The 16271-nt window shown below is 45.4% G+C and overlaps 1 protein-coding gene across 1 annotated transcript in view; it reads left to right on the top strand.

The window, feature by feature from the left end:
- The window catches only part of TRIM46 (tripartite motif containing 46), a 175146-nt gene that overhangs the window by 123622 nt on the left and 35253 nt on the right, over positions 1–16271 (top strand). The window contains exon 8 of the mRNA XM_085639902.1: positions 9912–10211. Coding sequence (XP_085496028.1) covers positions 9912–10211 — 300 coding nt within the window. The remainder of the gene's footprint in view (positions 1–9911; positions 10212–16271) is intronic.

Genomic DNA, 16271 nt, shown 5'->3' on the forward strand with positions numbered 1-16271 from the left:
GTTTACCCTCCTGCGAGCACCCAGCACCCAGATTGGAAGTATTGCTGGGATGCAGGAGAGGAAAATGTAGGTAGCTTCAATACACTTTGTCACCCAGAGCTTTAACATGGACATGCCCCTAAGCGAGAATGTCTCTACCCAGCCATACGCCCAGAGATACACATGCATTAAACCCACAGACATACCTTTAAAGTTTGTTAACCTGCCCCAGAATCTGCTTCTCCCTCGGAGTGTGGGTGAACTTGAGGTGGGTGGGGAGACTGCTATCTGCTTTTGCAGTACCAGAGTTATTGTTTTGACCAATTTACAGTACCCATGCTGCTAAAACTGGCCCTTCATATCGATGACTATCCCATTGAAGCATGAACCTGTGGCTTTTGCCATAGAAACCTGTACGTGTGTGCCAAACATAACGCATATGTGAGCACGCCATCAACCTGAAAGGTATGTCGGCTCTGAATAACAGGTGTCTGTTGATACTTAACTTAATGGTAGTCATTATCGACATCAGGGGGCTGCAAGGGTAGGTGGTGGAGATAGCAACCCCTGAAATCACAATGAGACCCGAAGGCTAAAGCTGCGACTAAAAGCATTACAATCAATTGCCCAGGCCCGATGAAAGTACAGTTTTATTACATTATAAGGGGCTGGGTGAAATGACATTAGAGGAGTGGGGCTAATATTGCATACGAAAACATACCTAGCTGGTGGTGAGGTGAGTGCCGTATTGCCCCTACTGAGCCTGCCCCCCTTGATAAGACATTTACCTCATTTCTATTTTTTTTAATATCTTTATTTGCATTTTGTCAAACAAACGGGTTACAATTGAAGAAGGAAGTGGGGGAGGGGAAGGGGGAAGGAGGGGTGTGAAACAGGTAGGGAAAAGAGCTTGGGTAAGATATGGAATGGATAGCCATTACAAATACAGTAAGGGGTACAGCAGGTATTTTCTGAGCATTCGCAATCTGTGATAAACATCAAGGCTATACAAGAGGTAACTGACCACTGATTGCCTTCTTGTTATGTTACGTATGCATCAGCTGTCAAAAGTACCATCCTTTAATGTTCAGACAGATTCATGAAAAGTACTCATCCGTTTACAGCTGTACACATCAATGACTGTACCTGGTCATCCAGTTCAGTGACAAATTGAGGCAAAATCAGATACAATTTATACCATTACAAATGAACAGAGAAACAAACAAAGAAAACTATCGTCATAACGTCATGCCCTGGTTAGGGTATGTAGGGGAGATATGCACCATCACACACTTCCCATGTCTGCGGCAATGCTCTTTCAGTGCAGGTTGTGAGCACCGCGCTAACCTCCGTCAAGTATGTGCGCAAGGGGGAACAGGACCATAGCATGTGAAGAAAGTCTGCATTCACCTGTAGACAGCGTGGGCATGCTGATGTAGTCATATGAAAATATGTATTTATTTTATCTGGGGAAAGATACGCTCTATGTACAATATATGTCTGTATAAGCCTGAATCTGGAATTCCGTGGTATATACGCGGGGATGGCCAATATCATGGTCCATTCTTGGTCTGTCCATGGGTTGCCTCTGTCCACTTCCCATTTAGTGCGGAGAGACATCAGGAGTTGCATGGTGTGTGTGTGAGGAGTGCTTCTGCTAGCCAGTGAACAACGTGGGACCCATTACCCATAACATGTAAATATTGCAATAGGAGCTGTGTCTCTGGTTCGGTGTTAATGTCACCCCATGCCGTTGTGAGCGATCGTAAGATAGAATTATATGATAAGAATTGCCTTGTGGGCAAAGCACTTTCTTCTGCCAGATCTTCGAAAGGTATCTGGGCGCCCTCGATGTAAAGATCGCCCAGCGTATGTAGGTCTGCCGCATGCCAGCACGACAGCGCTCCACTGGTGATGCTCGTTTTGCCTCTGGGCATTCTTAAAAGTGGCAGCGATGGAGCATAAGGGATCGTATTCTTAGTGAGGTATAGGCTTCTCCTGTAACATCGAGGTGCCAGGGCAAGGTAGGCCTGTGATGGGCCTGGGGGGCGAGCAATGGGATGAAACAATTGGTATATCTGGGACTGGGACCACGGTGGCTGTGTGGTGGCCGTGTCATTCAGGCCGAAACCCGCCGGCCACTTTGTCACCCACTGTAGTTGTGCCGCCAGGTAATACAGTTCCATGTTGGGGACCACTCGCCCACTGGCACACCGGAAATGACAGAGCAGTGCTTGGACATCCGGGAGGTCCAAACAATAGCCCTGTTGTGTGTGTGCCATCATGTGGCACTAGGGTGGCCGCACTCTTATGGGGCCTCCCTGCGTGGCCTGAGGGCAGTCTCACTTCTACTACTGCTAGTAAATTCTCCACTTGTGCCACTATTTTACAGTCAGGCTATGAACGAACATCAAAATAAGTCACCATGCCAGGCAGCTTAAATAAACAAAAAGTCTCCTTAGGAGCTGTGTGAAGTGCACACCATAGGAGTTACCTACAATAAATACATGTTCAAGTAATCCAAAGCTATCTCATTCAACTACTTCAAAGTGAGGGATATATTAGTTCTCTGCCTACATAAAATTAGATCAAAATTTATCTCACTATTCATCTTGAAATATTCCTAAAAGGCTGTCAGCCCTTGTCAGTCCTGTTAGGTTGATAATGCATTCCCACTGCTACCCCCCAATAATGTTACTCTCTCCTGCCTAGTTCAGGTGACAGTAAGACCTCATAATTTTCACCGGTATGCCTGGATTTGCATGTCACCCATCCTGCAGTTTCACAGTAAGTAGTGTCCCTTTTCTGCAGAGGTGGTGCCTGGGCCCTCGTTCTCAATAGTTTATGAGGGGAGCTCCACGGAAACTCAAATATGCTGACTTTAGCCAAGGAACGCGAAAAATGTGGGTGTGCAGTTCCTGAGGTGAGGAAGTGTTCAGGTCTCTTATGGATTGCCCTCACACACCCCGAGGGATGTCATGCTTCATCATTGGGCTGTGCTCCTCGTCGGGCCTGCGCTGCAATGCCCAACGGGCACCCGCGAAGGGGCTCTTTGCCGGAGATCTTTTAGAGGAAGCCGTTTGGTGTGTGAGGGTATTTGGATAGGGTAGTGAAGTGAGTGTGCATTGTGATTCTAAATTAGGTTTAACACTGCCCTATGTGGAACAATTTTTATTCTGGAGGTCTACTAACCTAACTAAAAAAGCGTGAGCCATGTCTGGAGCCAATGATCCTACAGGGTCTGCTGGGTGTAAATTGTCGACATGTATATTGCCTTCAGGCCCTAACGGGTCAAGCGGCAATTCATCAGGACCGGTGTCTAAAAGGGAGAAAAGGTAGTCCTAACTCTTACACTGCGTGCAACTAGCGGTCATCCTACCCCTACACGGGATCCAGAGTAGGGGTAGGCTGACCGCTACTCAGCACCAGCTTTGCGGTAGTGTAAGAGTTAGGACCACCTTTTCTCCCTTTTAGACATTGGTCCTGATGAATTGCCGCTTGACCATTCGGGGGTGCCCGTCTGGCATTACTGCGCCGGCCCAACGAGGAGCACAGCCCAATGAAGAAGCATGACATCCTTCGGGGCATACCTTAATTAGGAGCATTGTGCAGGACCTATGAAAAAGCTCCTGGTTCCTCCCTTTTGAGTAACTTCTTTACCCAAGGAACACCATGACAGTCATTTAGCGCAGGGCAGAGGACGACATCCTCAATATATCGGCAGGGGTCGTATTTTGCCAAACTATCAGAGGCCAAAACTTTGTTTAAAGTGGTGAACTACTGAGGTTCTGACAGCCAAGCCCTTACAGTGCAACAGTTTCGAAGATGGAAGTGGGAGATTTTAAAAACATTATCGGGAGAATGTATTTTCCCCATTGACTTCTACTGAAGCACAGGCAATATCAGGTGGGAGACAGCCCAACTGAAATAATTTTTTACTTAAAAAATCAGGATTCTCCCGCCTGAGTAGGGCTATTAGCATGTATGGAAGCCTAAGTTGGCTCCACCATTGGAGAGTCATTGTAGACAGCCTCTAGCATAGGACTGGCATATAGGGCAACCAGGCAGTGTCCAATGGACTTGTCTTAGAGATCAGTATGTGGCACAGTTTTGTTTGCAGTTTGTGTGCCTGATTTATTACGTGATGGGCCGTTTTTTACTGTTAATTTCCCTAATATTACCACAAACATTGCCTGTACTACACACAAATGGATGCAGGCTTCCGTACCTTGCAAAATACTCATACATGAAAACTGACCTGATTTACAAATGTGGCACACTTTTTTTTAGCTATCTGTCTCGCTCATGTGGCCACTTATTATTTTGGTGCCCACGCCTATGGCAGTCTCTGCTTCACCATTGAACTGCTGGCTGAAGTGTGAAGCTCGCCTTCACTCTTTAACTTTTTTATTCTGGTAGGTCTGCTGTACCAGATATGGCACGAAAATAGCATAAAAATGCACCCAAGGGCACGAAAATAGCAAACATTTCACCCATGCGCTTCGAGCACTTCTGGGACATTTCTTTGTGGGTTTTTTTCTTCAAAACACGCACCTGTTTTGAGGTTTTCTTTCTGAAAAAATAAAAAATATTTAAGCAGGCTGTCATGTTTTAACTCACATGTACATTTTTACATAGTATATCTTCTATGTCCTTCCTTACCCGCTCCCGTGACCCCTTCCTCTCTTCCTCCTACCATTTCCCTCTCCCACGTACCGACTGGATACTGAGCTCGTGCCCTGAATGTTGATGCAATGGAGGTTCCATGGTTGACAGTTGAGGGTGACAGTTGGGGCATTATGACTGGGCGAGGCGCCGTTGGTGGATGCAGAATAAAGGCTACAAGCCTTTATTCTGCAAAATATACAAGCTTTATTGATATCGTCATTTGAATTATCGTAAATTCCACACAGGACTCAAAATCGAAGTATCACATTCGACTAAAATTACCCAATGGTGTGACAGCTTCCGCTGCTTCAGAGGCTAGGTGGCCGGCGCGCCACATGTAAAATGAGCAAGCATTACGTCACTATCTATGCTGAGGTCAACCCAATCGGCCCTACCTGCCGCCTCTTCCAACTGCCAGTGTCCAGCTGACGACTGCCACGTGCACAACATTCGCCTGACTGCACAGCCAATCAAAGCACTAGCCCCGTATCACACGCACGTGCTTTAGTCACGCGCTGTATTCGCACGCTCAGTTTCATGCAGCTTTCGCTCAGCTGCCGTTATGCGCTCTGCCATGTGGGTCACCGCTGCACTGTACCCAGGGGGGCACAGGGTTAATTCAAAGAAGCTGCTGCTCTCTGCAGTGTTATGTTCTAATCACTGCCTCCAAAACTGGGTCAGAGCCATGGTGTCTCTAGATCTCGGTCCCGTGACAGGCTTTCAGCCATATGTCCTCCATAGACCCTGACAAAACGAGATGTTTCCTGGTTGAGAAGATTCTAAAGCATTCAACATGACCCAGACCCTCCCTGAAATAAATTAATGAAACAATCCGATACTGTGACACCTTTTAGAGACAGTGCAGTGTGCAATGTCTGTGATACTATTTATTTAATTTATTTAATGCAGTTTTATATAGCGCAGACTTTACCCAAAGGTGTCAGAGTGCTGTACAATAGAACCAAGTACGTTACATAAGGAGATTTACACAACTAACAAGTTACAAATACAATTAGGATAATTAAAAAAAGTACAAATAAAATAAGAGGTGGCAAAATTAGGTTAATACAGGTATAGAATACATATTTACAACATTGAGCTCAAGTAGATGCCAAGCAGGCTTGAGGGTCAGGAAAAGGGGTGATTTAGTCCTGGAAGTGTTTTTGGAAAAGAAGAGATTTAAGATGTTTTGAAAGTCCGGATAGAGGTAGTGGTTCGGAGGCTTGGAGGAAGCGAGTTCCAGATTCTAGCCTATTGCCTGAGAAGGATTGAGCCATTAATCTTTCCCTTTTGAAAGTTGGGGGCTCGAGCAGTACGTTTTCAGCATTACGTGAAGGTCTAGAGCCACCTGAGATTTTGAGTTTATTTACCAGTTAGCGAGGGGTGGAGGTGTGCAAGGCTTTGTGGGTGATACAGGCAGTCTTGTAAATTGACCATGCTTCGATGGGAAGCCAGCGAAGAGAAAACAGTATGGGTGAGATGTGATCAATTCTTTTGGCCCCATATACAAAACGTGTCGCTGAATGGAGGACGGATTCAAGAGGGGAAAGGTGGGTTTTGGGGAGACCAACAAGGAGAGAGTTGCAGTAGTCCAATCTGGAGAGAACTAGTGATTGGACCGAGGTTTTTAGGCCTTGCTCAGGAAAAAAACACCGAACCCCCTATAGAAGGCGAAGTTGGTAACATGCATTCTTGGCGATGGTATTGCTAGGAGAGTGTAGGTTGAACTTTTTGTCTAGATTAACACCAAGGTTCCATGTAAAGATTGAACAAAGTGGGTGCAAGGAGACAGCCTTGAGGGACGCCTTGTCCTACCGCCATTGAAGTAGAGAGACAATTTGCTATTTTGATAATTTGAGATCTACCCGAGAGGAATGAGTCAAACCATTTGAGCACTGTGCCTTCAAAACCCATTCTTTGTTTTAAAGTGTTCAGAAGAGTTTTGTGATTAACACTGTCAAAGGCTGCGGACAGGTCAAGAAGAATCAAGAGACAAGACTCACCCGAATCAAGTACATGCAGGGCATCGTTGATCACTTGAAGCAGGACTGTTTCAGTGCTACAGCCTTGCATAAAACCAGATTGGGATTAGTTGAGACGGTTGTTATTCTTGATATATAGGGAAAGTGGCTTCGCTACACACCTTTCTGTGATTTTCTCAAGAAAAGGGAGGTTGGTGATATCCTTCGTCTGGGGTCCTTCTCTGACCCCTAATGAAAAATTGCACCAATGGGCTTGCCTTTGACACCAGTGTGCGAGAGACAAATAGATCATTCTTTGGAAACTCTCCATAAGGTGCAGCAATGAACCGCATTTGCCGGGTCCATTGTAGTTCGGAATAATGGGGGAATTTTGTGACCCCTGTGTGAAACAGAGCAATGGAGCATTCCTGTGATCATCTCCAAGCAAATACAAGGGTTGACATTCCCTATGATCCCTGCATTAGCTAGAGCAGGTTGACATTCCTGACGGACATATTCTGTAATGGGTACTAGGCTAATGTGGAAATATATTTCTCGTAGATCCCCCCTGCATGGTGTGTGCGTGCTCCATACACCTCCAAACGAGAATTCTGTTGATGTGATTTGCCCACTGATCTGACTTGCTTGGAAAGTGATGTTGTGTTCCCACCGATAGACAACAAAGAACTCCTGTGACCACAGCAGCAATTCTTAAAAGTATGGCCCATTCTGGTGTCACAGAACAGAAGACTATTTCCTTGAGTCGCAACAAAACTTGGAAAGGAGGGGAGGAGAGCTTTTTAATTCATTCTGATGCCCACCTTGAAATTTCCAAGCCACAGCAAAGCTAGCCACTCAGACAGAAAAGACACAGGCCCTTCAGGGATTCGATTTTTTCATAATGCTGCTCTTAAAATTGAGTTCTGAAACCATGGTTTTAAAGTTACCTGAACAAAAGCAACCTTAACTTTTAATTAGATTGAGAGGCAGCACACAGTGTCTGTTTGTGAGCTGTAGTTTGAACTCGTGCAATGTATTACCTCGCAGTTGGAGAGTGATGTGATAGAACGATGTCTGTATTTGTCACCCCTGTTTGAGAACAGGGATTGCCCAACACTAGTGAGCATGTGTAGATTAAAGAAATTGACCATTCCTGTGGCCACTGTGTGATATTAGAATTAAGTGCACCTGAGACCTGTTGGGCCCATGATCAATGGCCCCTTGAATGAAATCTACAAAGAGGACCCTTCCTCTTGGCCAGCATGAAGTTATCTATCCTAACACCCCTCTGGTGGGGTTAGCCAGATGACCCAATGCTAATTTAAGCCTGATGCTTATCATCAAAGAAAGCCCCCCCAAGACAGAAGGCTAACACCAAGCGAGGGGCCTCCTGCAGCAAGGTTACAAAATTAGGCCAAACATAATTTACTGCAACCCCTAATAGATTACATTTCTCCCAGTCAGGCAGGTGGAGAGTGAAAGGTGCTACAAAACATTTCCCACTCATATCTGTTTTCAAATGATATCAAAGACATCATGTAATTAGGAGGCATCGTAAGACAGGGCAACCTGGCCATGCCCTGCCTTCTGAAGTACTGATGGCTTTGACTAGAAGGTGGGATGAGGAGGCTTTAAACCCAACATAGGACACCAATCAGACCCTTCTTCGACTTTTAAAAATATGTTGAACCCTTCAAATTCTTAAACTAGCGGTCCTTAACCCGGGTTCAGCAGACCGCTGGGAGTCCGTGACTGTTTAAAAAAATAAGATAATATGAAGCATATTAACAAAGTATATCTGCATCAAAATATAGATGTGAAATTGAAATTTTTTAAATGTTCTATAAATTTGAAGAAATTTAAAATTGGAAGCTAAAAATTAAGTTTGTATCCTTACAGCGAACAACAGTATTGACAGTTGGTGACCTCCATTTAAAAGCACTAATAAAAAACATACATTAGAAACAAAAAAGGCAAAAAAAGCTAAGCAATACGTTAGAGCCTATCATATTGTTTTGTATTTTATAATTCAATAAAAGGTCAATTTCTGTAAATGTTTGGCTTGCACAATAAACACAATATGTCATATTTTATGTATTTTAATACATACTCGTTTCTGAAGGCTTGTTTATTGTTTTGAGGTTTAAATTGTAGAAATTGCTTGGCTGGGGGTCCCTGGTGTCCAGTAGTCTTCTATTGGTGGTCCCCAGAAGTCAGAAGTTTACGAACCGCTGCGTTAAAGCACAAGGTGATCCAATAATGGTTGAATTTACAGACTATCATTCTTGAAACACAACATTGAATGCCTGTCCAGATAGCAGACAAGTAGCACCCCCCAAACACTGACCCATTGGGGCCTTGCTAGAAGCCCCACCTAGGGCCCAATATTCACACATTACAGCTTTGGTCTACCTCTGCTTGTTTATAGGAGGCAGCTGTTGCTGCTGAAGTGCCCGAGATGTAGCATTACAGAGGCAAGTCACTCTCCCTACTTCCTAGCAAGAGATCCTTCCCCTCTCTCTCTCACTCTCTCTCTCTCTCTCTCTCTTTCACTCACTGCTCGATTCTTGCCCTAGGTTGTTTTTCCTCCCCGGTGCCGTCGATTCTTTAATTGCCTGCATTTCCTAAATTTCCTTATATTGGCCCCTTCTTTGCCTTCATGTCTGCGTTATCGCTCTATGTTTTTAATTCCACATCACACCTTTCTACCTCTACCCCATCCTTTTAAGTTCTTTCTTACTTTCTTAAAGCAATACTCCTCATTTCTTCTAACTCAGATTTTGTTAACAGGTCCTTAATTCCCACATGAATATTCAAAAGTGCATCCTAAAATCTTGTTGAATGGAATAAAAATCTAGCATTGTTTCCAGACATCTACATTCATGCTTTCCTAAAGTTACTTCCCAAAATCCACCTGCTCCGAGTCCCTGGTATCTGTTCATGTCTAAAGTTCCTTTCTGACTTCTCCATCCTGTAACCACTCTCTTTCTTGCTCCACTCATCTTTTTACCTTTCATGAATGTCTCTGAATTCTCTCCCTGTCTTAGCCTTGTCCCTACCCATAGTTGTAGTCTGAATGCTTCAGGTTTTATGGCTATGTTCTTTCCGATAATGGGATGTACATTTGGAGGGTCTGATTGTTCTCCTGTGTCTGTGTTCTGGCGCCATGCCAGGTTCCTGCTTGATTCCCCGGTCCTTTGGGGGGTCTACCATCTTTTTCCTCCCTGCCTCGATCTTGCCTTTCAACCTGGTGTTCAGTCCCAAGTTGTGTCCTGAGTGTTTCCCTCCCCTATTCCTCCGTAGTTCCTGAGGCACCGGTCATCGACACCCAGCGCACCTATGCCTACGACCAGATATTCTTATGCTGGCGCCTGCCACAAGACTCCCCACCTGCCTGGCACTACACGGTGGAGTACCGCAAGACAGACATGAAGGCCAAAGCCCTAAAGCTGTGGCAGCGGCGGGAAGACGTGAAGGGTGTTAGCACGCTGGTCGAGTATCTGGACACAGACAGCGTCTATGTGCTGAGAGTTAAAGGGTTCAACAAAGCTGGCTTTGGAGAGTACAGTGAGGACATCTACCTACACACTCCACCTGCACCAGGTAGGTGACCAAAAGCGACAGCCATTCAGTCGTCCATAATTTGTATGTCATCTCCATTGGTGTCATTTGCATAATCAAATTTGTTTCAGGTGCATATTTACTCCCATTAGTGTCCCATAAGAAGCCATCATTTATTCGCAAAGTATACATTGTGTTTTGGAAACATTAGAACATACCCTTTTTCCCAAGTAAAACCCTCCACTTGAAGGCTTCAAAAGACTTATTAACCGTCATGAATGTGGCATCCAGGTCAGACCCAGAACAGCAGACAGAATACTCCCCTTACAAAGATGAGAGCCGAAAAATTTCCAAGTTAAGCCCACTGAGGTACAAACCCAAAACTTTCATTTTGGACGATAGAAATGAGGAGATATTGTTATTACAAATATTTAAATAAACTCAAAACAAACACACTTTCACTACCATGTTTTTGATTTTATCACAAAAATAAAAAGGCATGGTTATGAGCACATATTATTATTAAAAATATTTAATTAAATTCAAAGTAGGCACACTTTTACTGACATATATTTCCTAATACAAGAGGCATTAAACAGAAATCAATTTCAATTAAAACCAAAACGGTTATTCTTTACCAGTTATTTCAAAACAAGCCCATAACAGATGTAATCTTATTTTTTACAAAAATTTATTTTACACTAATTAAAACACATGACATTATATTAAACATATATACTATCAAAGATAGACTGCCATATGTCCCATCTTATGGTAGTGTAACCAACCACGTCTGTGTCAAGTTATTAAATTCTAGAACATATATAATTCATATTTCTTAATCGTGTAGATTTTACACAGTTAGTATTTCATTGACCAGTCACAGTTTATGTATTGTTCACATAATACTCTTCCATTGTGAGTCCCTCAGATAAAATACATCCTGGAATGAAATTTTATATAAATAAAAAGAACGAGTCTTATTCTAGTCTAAATCTTTTTGTTTGTCCACTTCAATAACATGAGCAACAGGAGAAACCTAAATATTAAATGAGTAGAAAGTAGTACATATGAGAATCTACATAATTTAAATATAAATTTATTATTTATTGTTGACCTCTGAGGCGGAAGCCGGAGGACTGTATTTTGCTCTGTTTTTAAAAAATTTACCTGCATTTGTCACTGCTTTTAAAAACGAACTCACCTTCACTTGAAGCGCTTGCTAAACGCGCCGAGCAGCCCTCCTGACAAACCCTGATACAGCGGATCTTATCGCTGAGACAGGGAAACCCCTCTAACCGCCATCGCGGCTCGAAGGCGTAGACACGCCCACAACGAGGCCACGCCCTCCCCCTCCCCGCCTCAAATGGGTCGGCCATACCAGCGCAGCGGACGAGCGCAGCGGGAGCGCCGTTTGCGCGCCGAAGGCGCGCCTAAGGCAAGCCCGTCTGCGCCCGTCCGCGCTCGGCCGGGCTCAGGGTCAGAACCCATGCCGGACCCAGCATCCAGTAGGGTAAGCTATTCGCGTCGGGACCTCCTCAGTCTCAGACCCTCCAATGACAGTTCATGCAATTATGTTCACGGGCTAGAAGGACCATTTTTTAACTGTTCACTCTGCCGCCCAGCTCAGCTGCAACTCCCTAGGTCTCCCGGCAGTCCTCCGACGCTGAAACTGGCTACTCTGCATTGTCGCTCACTCCCTATGCATGCGCTGCTCATCAACCACCTAATGGAAGACCACGAGCTAGACATTCTATTCCTCTCTGAAACATGGCTCACGGACCATTCGGATTCAGATGTTGTGCTAGCCCTCCCTCCGGGATTCCTCATCCAGTCCCAACCTCGTCCATCAGGCAGAGGAGGAGGACTGGCCATCATCCACCGGAACTACTTCTGTAGAACCAATGACGCTCATATCCTGGACTCCAAAAGCCTGTACTTCACAATCCAGCTAGCGCCGACTAGCTCATTGTCAGGCCTCCTAGTCTATCGTTCCCCTGGCCATGCGGGCCCTTTTACCAACGCTCTCCTAGAGTCCATAGCGTCTCAGGCCCACTCCACATCTAACTTCTCGATACTAGGAGACCTCAATATACACTTCGATGACCCCCTAGACACAGGGGCAGTCGAATTGACTTCAGAATTGGCTGCCTATGGTCTCCACCTCACCAACTCTGGAGCCACACACATCAAAGGCCACTTGCTCGACCCGGTGTTTACTAACATCCCCACCCTCAAAGCCAAAGAGTCCCTCCCCCTCCCGTGGACGGACCACTTCATGGTCCCTCTTCAATTACCAGGAGCCTTTAAGAAACCCCACAAACCCAGGACCTATACCAGGGACAGGGCTTGGTCCAGACTCTCCGCGGAGGCATGGTCCACAACCCTGAACTCTACTACCCCCACCCCTTCCGAAGATCCGGTCACCGCAGATAGTAAATTCAGGGAGTGGATTTCCACATCACTGGACTCCATCCTCCCCATAAAATCCCGTGAGGACAAAAACGGGAAACTAGGTTCAGCCCCCTGGTACACCCCGGAACTACGGTCTCTCCGCAAGAACTGCAAAAAAGCAGAGCGACTATGGAGGAAAGACTGGCTGCACGCCAGCAAGGAAGCCTATCAGAGGTCAGTGAGACTTTACAAGTCAACTCTGAAAATCACTAAAACCTCGCACTACGACACCAGAATAAAAAATTCCACCAACTCGGCAAGAGAATCTTTTCTCATCGCCAAAGAGCTCTTGAAAATACCACCCCCCCCCCTCCTCCAACACACTCCCAGCGGATAGAAGTGACGAACTGGCAACCTACTTCAATTCCAAAATCGCCCAGATCCTAGCCTCCCTCCCCCCTCCCTGCCTGCTGAACCCCATGGACCATGATGCATCTACCAACCTTACAGGAAACAACAGGCATCCTCAGCTGACCGCTTTCAGGGCAGTAACTTTGGACGAAGTAGGCTCAACCATGGCCAAAATGAAAAGCGGCTCCCCACTGTATCCCGCCCCCATTAGATTCCTGAAAACAGTAGCCCCTGCCATCGTGCCCACGATCACGGAACTAATAAACATCTCGCTCTCTCAAGGCTCGGTCCCCCCTAGTTGGAAGAGCGCAGTAGTTAAGGCACTTTTAAAAAAACCTCATCTGGACCCCGCCGACATGGCAAACTACCGACCAATCTCACTCCTTCCATGCGTCAGCAAAATGGCAGAGAAACTGGTCAATGGGCAACTGTCTCAGTTTCTAGAATCGAACAACCTTCTGCGGCAGTCCCAAACTGGGTTCCGCCCGGGCCACGGCACAGATACCGCCCTTCTCGCTGTCATCGAAGAGGCAAGGTGCATTCTGGATTCAGGAGGGTCAGTGGCAGTGATCCTCCTGGACCTCAGCGCAGCCTTTGACACGGTTAACCACCGTGTCCTTCTCCATCGGCTGGCCGTGGCAGGGCTCGCAGGCTCCGCGATTACTTGGATAGAATCCTTCCTTTCAGGGTGCTCGTTCCAGGTATGGGATGGCAATTCACACTCTGCCTCCCTCCCCCTCCTGAGCGGAGTCCCCCAGGGGTCCTCATTAAGCCCCACTTTGTTTAATACTTACATGGCCCCCCTTGAGGATGTCGTCACCCCCTTCGGGATCAAGATAGTAATTTATGCGGACGACACGCAATTGGTCGTCTCTCTCTCACACCTTGACAAACACCCAGACAACCTACTGAATTGCCTCCAGGAAATTCACCACTGGATGTGAGAGTCATCGCTCAAGCTAAACGGCTCAAAGACAGAAGTCATGCTTCTGGGCAAGCAATGGACATCCATCCCCTCATCGGTCTGGCCAGATGTTTTCGGGGAAGTTCCCACCCCGAAACAAGAAATCAAGACCTTAGGAGTCTGGCTGGAACCCGAGCTGTCGCTGAAAACTCAAGCAGTCAAAACAGCAGGCATCTGTTTCGGGCTCATGCGCTCCATCCACAAGATCCTTCCACTACTTCCGCCCCTATCTAGGAAACTCCTGGTCCAAGGTCTGATCCTGGCGCGGCTAGACTACAGTAACATGGTCTACCTAGGAGCTCCGGAAGCCACCATGGCAAAACTTCAGCGCACGCAAAATGCAGCTGCCCGGCTCCTTTTAAATCTCCCTTCCAGAGCCTCAGCCAGACCAGCGATCAAGGCCCTCCACTGGCTCCCTATTCGACAAAGGGTAGAATTTAAGGCCCTGTGCACCGCACACAAACTTCTCAATGGTCTTGGCCCTGCTATCCTGAGAGACCTGGTCACCCCTTACAAAGCCCCCAGATCCCTACGCTCGGACAATGAGCGGCTGGCCAACGTCCCTAGATACAGGAAGGCACGCACCGGCGGCCGTCGCTTTTCTGTAAAAGTCTCCTCCGGATGGAATTCACTTCCTCGCCCTCTGAGGACGGAACCCAGCCATCTCCTGTTCCGGAAAAAATTAAAAACGTTGCTGTTCCCAAAATAAGGTCGCCTGTCCCCTCTGGTCTCTACAATGTTAAAGCGCGGGGATGCCTTCGGGTCACCAGGCGCTCTACAAATCGCTAAATAAATAAATAAATAAATAATAATAATAAATTGATGTTTACACCATAGTTCTGGCCTGGATCTTTTTTTTTACATCTGTGAAAATATATGATACTATTTACCCATACCCTAATTGAATATATTAATTGAAGATGAACATAATGCTGGTATTAGTTAACTAGAGTTTATCTATTATAGAAATTATAGAAACTTCAACGTAATGGTGCTTTGAGTTCGAAAGTTCCTTTTAGTGAGAGAGACTAAGGTCTTTTGTGCCGATTTGAAAAAATGAAGAAAGAAGATAATCTGTAGACAACCAGAAAAAAATAGTGTACCAATGTTAATATCATTACTCTTGGCGAACTTAAAGTAATTTAGATGATTGATCTCCAAGTTCCCAATATGGGGGACACATTGGGCAGATAGAATCTGCTAAAATACTGACATGCACAAAAAACACAAAACCTATTTTGTAATTGCAATTATGTAAAATATCAATCAATCAATAGTTCTTTATTCGGATGTTAAAAACACCATAAAAGCACATATGCACAATACAATCTCATTCATTATCCATTTTAAAAAACAATTAAATCAATCAGAAAGAACATTTGATGAAGATAATACAAAATAAAACAATCGTGTCACCTGACGGGTGCACTACTTCTGTGCGGACACTATTTAGACTTGACCTTTGGTTAATCTTAGTCTCCAAGACACTTTGAGGAAGTTCAGAATGCAACACAGAGTCAGTGGGTCAGCTGCCCTTTGTAAGAACAGTATTGCTGAGTGTGCCTGGGTCAGTTTTGCCCTTTTCAAGATGTCAATTAAAAAACCTCGCCTGGGGGTGGAGTAATAAGAACAAAATAATACAAAATGAAGGGTGTCCTGCGGAGACTGATTGTCGCAGCCGCAGGCACCCTTCTGCTCAATCGGGACTGAATACCCTTGTGGGTCCGCCAATAAATAAGGTAAAAGATTGAGCCTAAAACGGGTTATTAAAAATCTGTCTTGGGCGTTATGCAATAAACAAAGATAGGGTTCCATGCCCACTGTGGTCTCAGTGTGAGTATACAAGTTCACTGACCTTTTGGACCCCTCCTCCATAAATCTAGTTGTATTCCTATGGTCCATAAACAGGCTTTTTACCATTGGTTTATCCTGGGCTCTAATCTCTGAAGGGTTAGTGAAAAGTTCTGTGTGGCCCAGCTTCTCTAGAGTGTCCCTGACATATTTGAACCAGGGTATCTTCATACATTTCTCTCTACCTAGACAGTCGCTCAGAATTAGTCTGCTTAACTTAGCTTCTGTGTTTAACCAAATATTGAGCCACGCCAGGATCGGCCTGAGCTTGGCCGTATCTTCAATGTATGGCCTCCCTAGTTCTCTATGGGCAATAATAGCTGGGGTGCTCTGCGGGATTTTAAGTAAAGACCGCAATATTTTATTTTCCTCCCGCTGTAGTTGTGTAATGTTTGCAAAGCCCCATACTTCAGCTCCATACAGGGCTTTAGAACAGCAGATGGAATTGTACATGTGCAGTACTTGTTCAGGGGACCATCTAC

This window comes from Triturus cristatus, chromosome 12 (genome assembly GCF_964204655.1).
Source record: "Triturus cristatus chromosome 12, aTriCri1.1, whole genome shotgun sequence".
Classification (NCBI taxonomy): Eukaryota; Metazoa; Chordata; class Amphibia; order Caudata; family Salamandridae; genus Triturus; species Triturus cristatus.